At 41.3% G+C, this 11,116-nt stretch overlaps 2 protein-coding genes across 2 annotated transcripts in view; both read right to left on the minus strand.

Annotated features, from left to right (window-relative positions):
- Window positions 1–9,029, minus strand: part of LOC149184528 (uncharacterized) — a 322,500-nt gene extending 313,471 nt beyond the window's left edge. Inside the window, exons 1-2 of the mRNA XM_089415361.1 lie at window positions 9,007–9,029; window positions 8,680–8,919 (exon numbers count right to left, since the gene is read on the minus strand). Of these exons, the coding sequence (XP_089271487.1) occupies window positions 8,680–8,919; window positions 9,007–9,029 (263 nt within the window). The remainder of the gene's footprint in view (window positions 1–8,679; window positions 8,920–9,006) is intronic.
- On the minus strand, window positions 8,722–10,182 carry LOC149184529 (uncharacterized). Its single transcript, XM_089417572.1, has 2 exons — window positions 9,233–10,182; window positions 8,722–8,919 (listed from the first exon to the last, which is right to left on the minus strand). Exon 1 carries the CDS (start codon window positions 10,180–10,182, stop codon window positions 9,241–9,243), a length of 942 nt encoding a protein of 313 aa, XP_089273698.1. The 3' UTR covers window positions 8,722–8,919; window positions 9,233–9,240.
- Between the last annotated feature and the right edge of the window lie 934 nt (window positions 10,183–11,116).

Below are 11,116 nucleotides of genomic sequence, written 5' to 3' on the forward strand. Positions count from 1 at the left end.
ATATGATATCTAGTTAATGCTCTAGGATTCTCGTGGTGGTTTAAAGCATTTATCTTTTTTCAAAATTCTCAGTCGCTGGATATCGTTTGGTTATGTGATTTCGATGATACCTTTTGATGACAAATGATTGCTGTTCACGGTTTATTTTTCTATATCTAACAAGTAATCATTTTAACAATAATCTCTTAAGGCACTGGTCTGCTCAAATAATCAAATCATTTTAGTGCTTTTTATATCGTATCTCGTGTCTCCCAACCAACTAGTCGACAGTTGGCCTCATCATCTCACAGGGACTACCCCCCTTAGCAGCGGGAGACAGGCTTAAACGGAGGGATCGGGGATCAGAGTGACAGCCCCCGGTCTGAGCGTTGTCGTGTCAATTCGCGCGACAACAAGGACCATCTAGGAGAAAAAAATTCTCCTGTGCATACGACCCACAGATGGTGGGTAACAGGACCTAGGACACCCCCAAGTTGGACTTGACACCATTTCATGGATGTTGTTTTTTCTGGAGCCCAGATGATGGTTGGCTATCATTGAGATGACTTAGGAGGGCTTGCACATCAACTTTGGAACCCAACGTTTGCATATTACAATGCCACATCACTCCTCTTAACCCTAGAAGGGTGATGTAGATCATGATTTGGATGAAGTCATGGTTAAGGAGGCACTTTATGAAGACATACCCATGTACTTCGAGCTTTTCTTAGAGTGGGGAGCACTCATGATCCATTTTGCACCTTGAGCATTTATGGAGGATGGCGTCACCGTGGAGATCATTATTTCCCACATGTGTGGGTTATTTTTGGCATATATGATATGTTCTTAAGTTGTTTTAAGGTCGGTTTGTGACCTTAGTATTGTTGAACAATTAAGCAAACTTGTTTAAGTATTTTCTTGTAAAATTATTCAAATAATGTTAGTTTTTGTAGCATCAGAGATGTTCTAGTCTCGAAACTTTGTGGAGAGACTAAAACACATGAGTTCTTCATAACCCAGAAATTGTTTCTGGAAATTCCACCTAGAAGTGTCTCAATTAGATTATTAAGCTATTTTTAAATATTTCCTAACTCTAAATTTAGGGAAAGTGGTTAATTAATCAATATTAATTGAGATAAGGTGTGAATCATCTAGAAACTCACACGGATTGACTCTGATATGATCTTAGTCATCGATTAAGATTTAATCTTGGTCATTGGAGTCCCAACAAAAGATTATAAGAAGAAGTTGATGGGTAGATAGAGATGACACACATAGAGATTGATTTCCTTGGAGAGTTCGATTTGCCAAAGAGCAACAGTCAGTGGCAGAAAGAGTTTGAGCTTCAGAAGGGAAGCAAAGACAGTGTGAAAATTCCTCAAACCCAGAATCCCTACTGCAGCAAACTGATGTTACTTCTCCTACTTGTTAATCCATACAAGTTATTTATTGTGTTCTACGATAAATATCGAAGTAAATACTAATGCAGCCTACACTTAACTAGAAATAATATGCCGAAACAAGAAATTGAACAGGAAAAGATACAACACAAGTGACACAGTTATTTTTGGACAAATGTCCCCAGAAAAAACCCAATGCGGGAAAACCGGTGCAGCAGATATGAGGGTTTTTATTATTAAGCAGAAGTTATTTCTGAATACAAACTTTGAATGCCTTGCTGGCAATCCAGTACAGAGAATATCACTCGGCAAAAGAAGTTAGTGAGAATACCTCACTCTACACTGCAAGTCCCGGTTGATCTGGCAACTAAACCAACGAGTCCCCAGCTACCTCTGCACTGCCCCTACGCAGTCACTGCATGGGCCTGCATCACTGCCTTTGAGGCACTGTGTCACCTCTCTGCTGGATCGATTTGCTCTTTGGAGCTTCGACTTCAACCCTCCCAGCTCATAACATGAAACCCCCCACAAAATCTCAAACTTTTTCTTGGAAGGCACTACGCTGCTCTGCATGAGCCCTTCCTAGCTCTGTCACCCCCACTGGTCAATGCGCTGCCTCCTTTGCGTCTTTCTCTGCCTCTCTGTTGCGTATTCTTGGCTCCGGAGAAGATCCTCCAGCCAAAACTATCTTTGCCCATCTCTACATGATCACCACAAGTGACAAAATCATTGCGCTGCTCTAGCCTCAGCAATTCAATCTGACTGATCAACTCTCTATGTGTCTTCCAAATGACCCTCAAGCCTCCTTAAATAATCTTCTCGTTGGCATTCAATGGCCCAGATTAGAAGCTAATCAATGGCTAAGATCATTTGTGCTTGATCCTCGTCTTCTTCTAAAAGTTACACCCACAGTTAGATTAATACCCATTAATGATTTTAAGTTCCTAAGTTTAGACTTAGGGACCCATTAAAAATAATTAATTATTTTAATAAAACTATTCCAGGTGGAATTTCCCAAAACGCTTTCTGTGTTCTTTGGAATACATGTGTCCAAGCCTCCCTGCAAAATTTGAGACTTAAAGCACATTTGATGCTACCAGAAATCAACACTCCCTCTTAGCAAGAATGTGCTCTAGCAATGCCTCCCACTGAAGCATCACCCTGACTTCATAACATCGTCCTCTGCGTTGTTGATGTCTGACATGCTGTCCACCAACCACTGCGTTGCTGTTGTAACTGTACTGTTGCTGACACTTCACTATCAACATTGCATCCGTACTACAACTCCCTCTCAAGTGTTGCATTTGTCCTGTTGTTAGCACTGCCACTGCTAACACTTCATCTCCACTGCAACTGAAAAACATCCCAAAATCTGAACAAGTGTTCAGCATAGATGCATCTCGATGTTGAAGATCTGACTGCTGCCAGTCCCACATTGTCCTTCTAAATCCACTGCATTGTTGTTGCTACTGCACCGTGCCTCCTTGCACTACTACAACTCTACACTACACTGCTCAGACTTGGCGTTCTAGCCACTGCATTTGTCGCTCCAACCCTCCTCTGCACCAACTGACATTGGTCCATCCTACTACTTCTGATCTAGGCTCCCGTAGCAAGGAATTGATTCGAGAGGTGGGCTCCTCAAGGATCCTACCCATTTGTAGCTCTTTCAAACTACAGCTCTAAATCTGCCCACCTCCCTCCTGGAGTTATCTCGATTGTCATGGCAAACTCCTCCTCCTCGACCTTCACGGGTGCAGCCTTCGAATCGTGCTTCTCATCTTTGTCCTTCTTCCTAAGAGGACATTGTGTTGCGTAGTGACCCATTTCACCACACCTGAAGCATTTCATTTCGAGACGTTCTTCTTCCGCCTCCGCTGCTCCTGTTGCCCCTTGGATGCAAAGGTTGCATTCTCTTCCTCTTCCTTGGGCTTCGCCCACTATTGCTGCTTCCGTCAAGCTTACATTTGACTAGATCTCTCCTCAGCTCTTCCTACTTGAGAGCTACCCACATACTATCCCAGTCTGGCAAAGCTGCCCTGCCTAAGATGCTCTGGACAAAGACTTGCCACTCTTCTAAGACTGAGTTTAGAGCTAGTCTCACCATCTCGAAACCTTGAAGTGTAGACCCCACAATTGCTAACTCGTCCCGGGTCTCTTGAAGCTTCATGAGGAACGAATCAATGCGCTCCCCCTTCTGCATCTATGTAGATCTCAGTTTCTGCTCTAAGTACATCTTCCACTGCTCAGAAGATCCTTGATACAGCATTGCCAAGGCATCCCACATCTCCTTAGCAGTCCTTCTGCTAGCGATGTGACATACCACATGATCCTTTACTCCATCAAGGATCATCCTCTTGGCCTTCAGCTGATCTAGATCTGTGAGCTCAGCCACCACGCTGTCGACATAGGCCTTGATAAAATGCTCATCTAGAAGGCATGACATCCTTGTCGTCCAGATCACATAGCTGGATGCCCCATCCAACCTGTCCTGATCTTTCAACCCACTGGTTGCCATCTATGCCACGAAAATGTCGAACTGCTCGTCTTTGTCTCTTACTGTTGTTGCTTAGGCAATAAGAAAACGAACTTCTTGGCTGGAAGTTTACTAAGGAAAATTTCCCTCGTTGTGCTTCTCCTCTCTTTTCTGACGTCTTTCAGCCCAGCAATCTGCCTGCTAAAAACTGCATCCCACCAGCTCTTTCCTCACGTTGGGGCTCTACGCTACTCCCTCTGGCACAACAAAATTTCGGTCTGGAAGCCCTTCCTCTCACTCGAAGAGAGACTTTCCTCGAAAATTCAACCCTCCTGGCTTGGACTGCGCAATCTCTCTGGGAATTCGAACTGCTGCCTCCTGCAACTATTCAACCTCCTCCTCTACGCAGCGTTGGGTTCTCTGGCATTGTTCTTCTTGTTTCACCTGCACTACTCTGATACCATGTGAAAATTCCTCAAACCTGGAATCCCTACTACAGCAAACTAGTATTACTTCTACTTGTTAATCCATACAAGTTATTTACTGTGTTCTACGGTAAATACTACTGCAGCCTTCACTTAATTAAAAATAATATGTCGAAACAAGAAACTGAACAAAAAAGATACAACACAAGTGACACAGTTATTTTTGGACAAATGTCCCTAGAAAAAACCCAATGCAGGAAAACCGATGCAACAGATCTGAGGGTTTTATTATTAAGCAGAAGATATTTCTGAATACAAACTTTGGATGCCTTGTTGGCAATCTAGTACAGAGAATATCACTCGGCAGAAGAAATTAGTGAGATTACCTCACTCTACACTACAAGTCCCAACTGATCCGGCAGCTGAACCAACGAATCCGCAGCCACCTCTGCACTGCCCCTACGCAGTCACTGTGTGGCCCTGGTTCACTGCCTTTGAGGCACTACATCACCTCTCTGTTGGATCGATTTGCTCTCTGGAGCTTTGACTTCATCCCTCCTAGCTCAGAACGTCAAATCCCCAACAAAACCTCGGACTTCTGCTTGGAAGGCACTGCGCTGCTCTGCGTGAGCCCTTCTTGGCTCTATGTCACCCTCACTGGTCACTGCACTGCCTCCTCTGCATCTTTCTCTGCCTCTCTGCTACGTATTCTTGGCTTCAAAGAAGATCCTCCAACCAAAACTATCTTTGCCCCTCTGCATGATCACCACGAAATCATTGCACTGCTCTAGCCTCAACAATTTGATCAACTCTCTATGTGTCTTCCAAATGACCCTCAAGCCTCCGTAAATAATCTTCTCGTTGACATTCAACGACCCAGATTAGAAGTTAATCAATGGCTAAGATCATTTTTGTTTGATCCTCGTCTTCTTCTAGAAGTTACACCCATAGCTAGATTAATACCCATTAATTATTTTGATTTCTTAAGTTTAGACTTAGGGACCCATTCAAAATAATTAATTATTTTAATAAAACTGTCTCGGGGTGGAATTTCCCAAAATGTTTTATGGGTTCTTTGGAATACATGTGCCCAAGCCTCCCTGCAAAATTTGAGATTTAGAGTACATCCGATGCTACCATAAATCAACACAGAGAGGGGCAGGGGCAGTGAGGCCGGAGGAAGATTTTCCAAATCTGGCAAGTGCATCGCAGAGAGGACAAGGAGCAAAAGAAGGACGAAGATCATCTCTCTCTCTCTCTCTCTAATTCGCATCTCTCACTCTCTAACTCACACGTGTTTCTGGGCAGTTTTCTAGGCAACATATTTTGGGCAAGCCAAATTTCTAGGCAAACTAGGAGGCTGAATTTTTAGGTTTCTGGGCAGTTTCTGGGAGGCTGAATTTTTAGGTTTTGGACAGTTTTTGGAAGGCCAAATTTCGGCCTACGGCAGATTGGAGGCTTGACTTGAGGGTTGGAGACCAAGTTTCACCATAAGCTTTGTTAGTCAGTTTGACCTCATAGTTGACTAGCAACATTAGATGTATCTCTTGTTGAACTGAAGAATTTCTCTAAGAAAAAGGTTGTTGGGTTTTTCCCCTAAGTGGGTTTTCCCAAGGTAAATCTTGTGTTCTCTTTGTGCATTGTGATCTCTATTGTCCTTATGGTTTTATGGTTGAATTTTTGAAGTGTAATTGTTTGATGATAAACTGAAATTGTTAAAAAGGAGATATATATCATTATAAGTAATTATCAGTGTTTCATAAATGTGTGCTTGTATCTATTGCACTTGAAGAATCAACACTCGGTGGCATTGGTCAAAACTTTATTCTTTAATCAATTTTCCTTCTTTTCTCTTACCTAGATATTTAGGCGTATGGTTAGGGTTTATATAAAATATTGCCTAAAAAGTAATTTTGTTTGATGCATCATTGTTCTTTAAATGGGGATTGCACTAAATAATTGTCTAAAAGCAAAATCTAGCATTCTTTGCATGTTAAACCCTATTTTTAGGGCTGACATCGTCATCTTTTTGCTGTTTTATGCATGTTTCAGCCATAAAAACTCCATTGAAAACCCTAGATCCTTCATATCTAATTGAAGGTTTTGATCCTTTGTTGATCTATCATTATAAAACCTTTTCTTTTGGTTGTTATATGACATCACATGCCCTATTATTGAAAATCTGAAAACCCTAACTTATAACAGCCCTATAATTCATTCAAGCGGTCTAAGGATAGAGTGGCTGAACTTTGGTAATGATTACATCAGCCCTCTAAGCTCTTCTGGTATTGTATCTCGATCATTAGACCTCATCTATCACCTTAATCCATTCTTAAGCCTCCCTTGTGATTGAATACCACTAAATAGCTGGAGAAACGCTGCTGAGTGACAGTGGCAGCCTATCTCTTGTTTCTCTGAGGTCTGGATCCGCCTAATGAGACTCTGGATTAGGCTTGCAAGATTTTGTGGTAACAGGCCCACTTCTTCAAATTCACTGAGTTGGGGAGTGTTCCTTCTTTTGAACCCCCTCTACCCAAGACTTGGTTTTTTGCTTAATCAAAACATGTTGGAATCTTATTTCCTCCTGCATGTTTTTAGGGTCAGAAATTTCCAATTGTAGTAGGGAGGTGCCCCAACTGGGTTTGGAGATAAATGTTTTCTTGCATTTTCATTTTTGTTGCCAGTTTTTTCAGGATATGGTTTTCAAATTCAACTTCCACCACTCTGTTTATAGGATCAGTTCTCTTGAACTTCAAACTGTTGTTTTCAGATTCAGTTTGTTCCAATCTTACCAGGTTGGCCTTAATGTGTTGTGCCCAGATGGTGAAATCATCAGAGGAGGAAAAGTTGCCAACCAGATGTGTAATTGTGGGGCTGTAGGTGGTCTGATGTCTGTTGTCCACCATACTTTTCCTGTCATTCTCCTTTGCTGGTGAGAAAATCTGCAGCAAGCTGTTAGGCAACAAAATGATACTGGGGATCGGACTAGTCACAGCGGAAGAGGTCAGGGAAAGAGAGGACAGGGAGGAGGAAACAAGGGAAAAGGGGCAAAAGAGACGAAGGGGAAAACAGAGGGGAGCTCAAGTTTGCGGGGAAGGCCATGGGAACAGGCACACAGAAGAAGAAACTACAACTCAACCATTTACCTGTTGTGGAACCACAAGAATTTTTGTTACATGCTGCTACGTGCTGAGATATGGAAAGAAAATAATCCTGTATACAAAATTCAATTGGAGGTATCACCTTTACACTGTACAAGTTACAGATCCCTCTCTCTCAATCTCCACAATTCACATATCATGTATTGCTTGTTGCATAATCTTGACCCTTGACCTTTCAAATCACATGATTCTCCACTTTTCATATGACACATGTTTCTTAACTGGAACAATTGTCCATAGATATTGACACATCCTCCTCTTAGGACGACATGTTTCCGTATATCTTGACACATGCTCCTCTTAAGTCAACATTTGTCTGAAGATCTCGATACATGCCCCTCTTAACTGGACACTTGTCCATAGATCTTGACACATGGACACCCTAATTACAATTGGGATTTTTCTAATGGAGTAGTCTAATGAGGCGGAGGAATTGCTAGGATGGCCAAAAGTGGCCAGAATCCGGGCAAAAAAATTTCAAAAAAACTTGTAGAGGCAGTGTTTGAATCGTGTGTTTGATGGTGGAAATGGATTCAGCACCATCAAAAACGTTTAGAACACCTAAAATTTTGAGGTTTAACAACTATAAATTGGATTTACAAAAATCCTTGCCGGATTTTCTCTAAATATGACCGAAATTTCCATAACTTTCCAGGCAAATCCTCCGCCTCATTAGACTACGCGTTTTCTAATGATCCTCCTGTTACTAACCTTAACATGACCTTAATGCATTATGATCCACATAAACAATGTTGATATTTTCCAACATTTTTCATGACCTCCTAGTGTGTCCAAACTTGACGATTTCATTTCTGTTTTTGTTATTTTCAGTTCAGAATGAGAAACCTAAAATAACCCAGAAAGGGTTTGATGATAATTTGAGTCTTCCTAAGATTTCTTATTAATGCTTTTTGCTAATATTTCTATAATTTCAGATCTGAAATTCCTGAGCAAATTTAAATGAGCAAGAAAAGTAATTTTGTGAAGAATGGAAACCGCTTGGATTCTCAGATACTGTTGGTGATTTTGGCAGATTTCTGTTTTGCAGGAAAAATGCTACTCCCTTGGATAAAAAAATAGTTTAATATACCCATTACTCAGAAGCAATTTTGCTCTTCCATTAAAGACTTAAGAAGAGAATGTCAGAATTTTAATAGTCAGTAAGTCACACAAAACTTATACAATCAGTAGCAAAAAGCAATTATAGCCAATAGCCATTGCAAGGGAAATTGTCTCACCTTGCAGCTCTAAGTCGGACTTTCACAAAGTTGGGATCTATGTCCATAGCCTGCATGCAGTCTGAAAGTGCATCTCTGAATCTACCAACAGCCATCCGAGTGGCTGCACGGTTGCTATAGCATAGCACTGATGCCCTGATATGGCTTTCTGACTTCTCACTTGGCAAGATGCAGCTTATCCCTTGAGTATAATATTCTTCAGCTTTAGAAAAATCTCCTTCTGCATATGCTTGATTCCCCCTGTTCGAATGATCAGAGTATACATAATTTTGCCAAATCTTCTAGAAACCAGAAAGAATATTCTTTAATCCATGTCATTATGAAAACACTTTTAGAATCTTGAATGCCATTCAATTATGGTAAGGCAAAGTATGTTGAGGAAATTCCTTTTAAATGTACCAAATATGTGAATTCGATAAAAATAGCAGACTAATGTAATCTCATTTCACTGTAGTGAAGGAAAGAAGAACGTTTGTACATAAAGGCTAGCAAAACTAAAAGCAAAAAAAACAATAACCCACTTTGATATATACACAATAGCAAAGTCGTATACCTGAGCCGTCAACTTTCACAAGCTTGCTCTGACTCTGCACTTTCTACAGCCATAGGAAGAGCAGGTAGTTCACTTTGTGCACTCTGCTTAGGCAATATCGAGATTGACTGCGGAACTGAGGATGAATCTAAGAATCTGTCATAAGCACCAATATGTATTCTGTCTTTCTCAATTATCTGTTCATTTGATAGATTTCCTTTTGAACCTGACGCATACCCTTGCGATGCATCAGTTTGAAAAACAAATGGTTGTGAAGCAAAAAGGGATGATTCGAATGTCCCATCAGAAGCTCTGTATTTTGCATTCCCTTCCACTCTTGGATGATAATAATTTTTTGCAGCTCCTGATACTGAAGAACTTTGCCTGGAAGATGACCTAGAGGCAAGGCGACTTCTATGATTTCTTCCACTCACTCTAGCAGCACTACTACTATTAATGCTATTATCACATTTATCAGTCTTCACCTTCTCGGGTGGAAAATTTAACAAATCATTTTCAGAAGTTGGATTAGGAATACCACATTCTCCTTCATCTTTACCAGTCCATCTGTGCTGTTGTTCTCCTCCAATGGGCAACTCTGTGTTGTAGAAATTGTCAGCATTTATTAGTTGATCAACATCTGTTTGCAAGTTTTTATCTGCGGCCCATGGCTCTTTGCTCTCGGTGTCTTTGTCATATGGATGCAAGTTGTATTGTTTTAGATACCCAGGCTGAAAAGGACTATCCCGGAGAACAGAAAACTTTTCTAAGTCTGGCATACTATCGTAGTTAACAGAAGCATTTTCAGTTGCCATTTCCATGCACCGAGAAGAATCACTCAACTTCCTCCCAGTATGATAGGCTCGATAAGCAATGTTATCGATATTAGAACCTTGCACAGTTTTTATCTCTTTTTTCTTCCTAGTATGATGACCCTTACTTGCTCCTTTATCTGCTCCAAATTGAAACATATGATTCACGGTTGAAGATGACCTATCTACAGAATGCAATAACTCGTCTCTTCTTAATGTCGAATCATCGCATGAAGTGGTCCTATTAATTCCTTCATTGTTATGTATTTCATCAGTTGCAGCTTGGTTATCTATGCCTTCATCAGCTGCTCCGTAAAAGGCAGGGGATGTGGCATCGCTAGACTCACAGGAGATAGACTGTTCAACAAAGGAACTCGTTTTTACTCTGTCCTTCTCTCTGCTCACCGAATCCACCCTTACCCTTCTTACTGCATTCGATTCAAAAACAGGAGGACTTTGTCTGATATCTAATGACTCCCTAATACCTCTACTTCTCTGCCCAGAAATAGGTCTTCCAGTAGCAACTAAATCGTCAGACACAAGATCGCCACTGTAAATCCTTGATCAATGTTATCAGTCCGAAACTCTTTTGCATTTTCAGCAGTCACGGTGGACGTCGAGTCGGGTAAACCGAGAACAAAGGTCTTCTGCTCACTATTGCTTTCATAAGAAAATGAATGAAAAGTTCCCATCGTTTCCTTGTTGTTGAGCGTCTCTTCTCTCCCTCCAAGTCCACCGACCACACCAGTGGAATCTGCCTCGCCGTTTCCCACGCCTGAGGCAATATCAGTGAATCCAGTGCTAGAGAAATACTTACCACCATCAACATCATCATCGCTACTATCATCATACTTGTCGTTTCTATTAAATTTTTCATCTGCGGAGGTCTGTCTATGTAAAGGTCTCCAGTTCTGAAAATGCTGCACCAAATCATCCTCATTCTTTAATTTTTTGAAATGATCAAAGAGGAATTTATCAGAGCCTTTGAGTTGATGATCCACCGACTGAAATGGATAACTGGAGGGTTGATCTTGAGCTGACGATACAACTTTGCCTGATCTTTTTACGCTCTTTGCAGCCCTAGCTTTCGCGC

The sequence above is a fragment of the Pinus tabuliformis genome, chromosome 3_2 (assembly GCF_031772625.1).
Source record: "Pinus tabuliformis cultivar Carrire ecotype Pingquan chromosome 3_2, CPIR1, whole genome shotgun sequence".
Taxonomy (NCBI): domain Eukaryota; kingdom Viridiplantae; phylum Streptophyta; class Pinopsida; order Pinales; family Pinaceae; genus Pinus; species Pinus tabuliformis.

What these genes read in the sequence shown, in the direction of transcription:
- LOC149184529 (XM_089417572.1), bottom strand. Translation starts at nt 10,182, where the DNA reads ATGTTTCAATTTGGAGCAGATAAAGGAGCAAGTAAGGGTCATCATACT.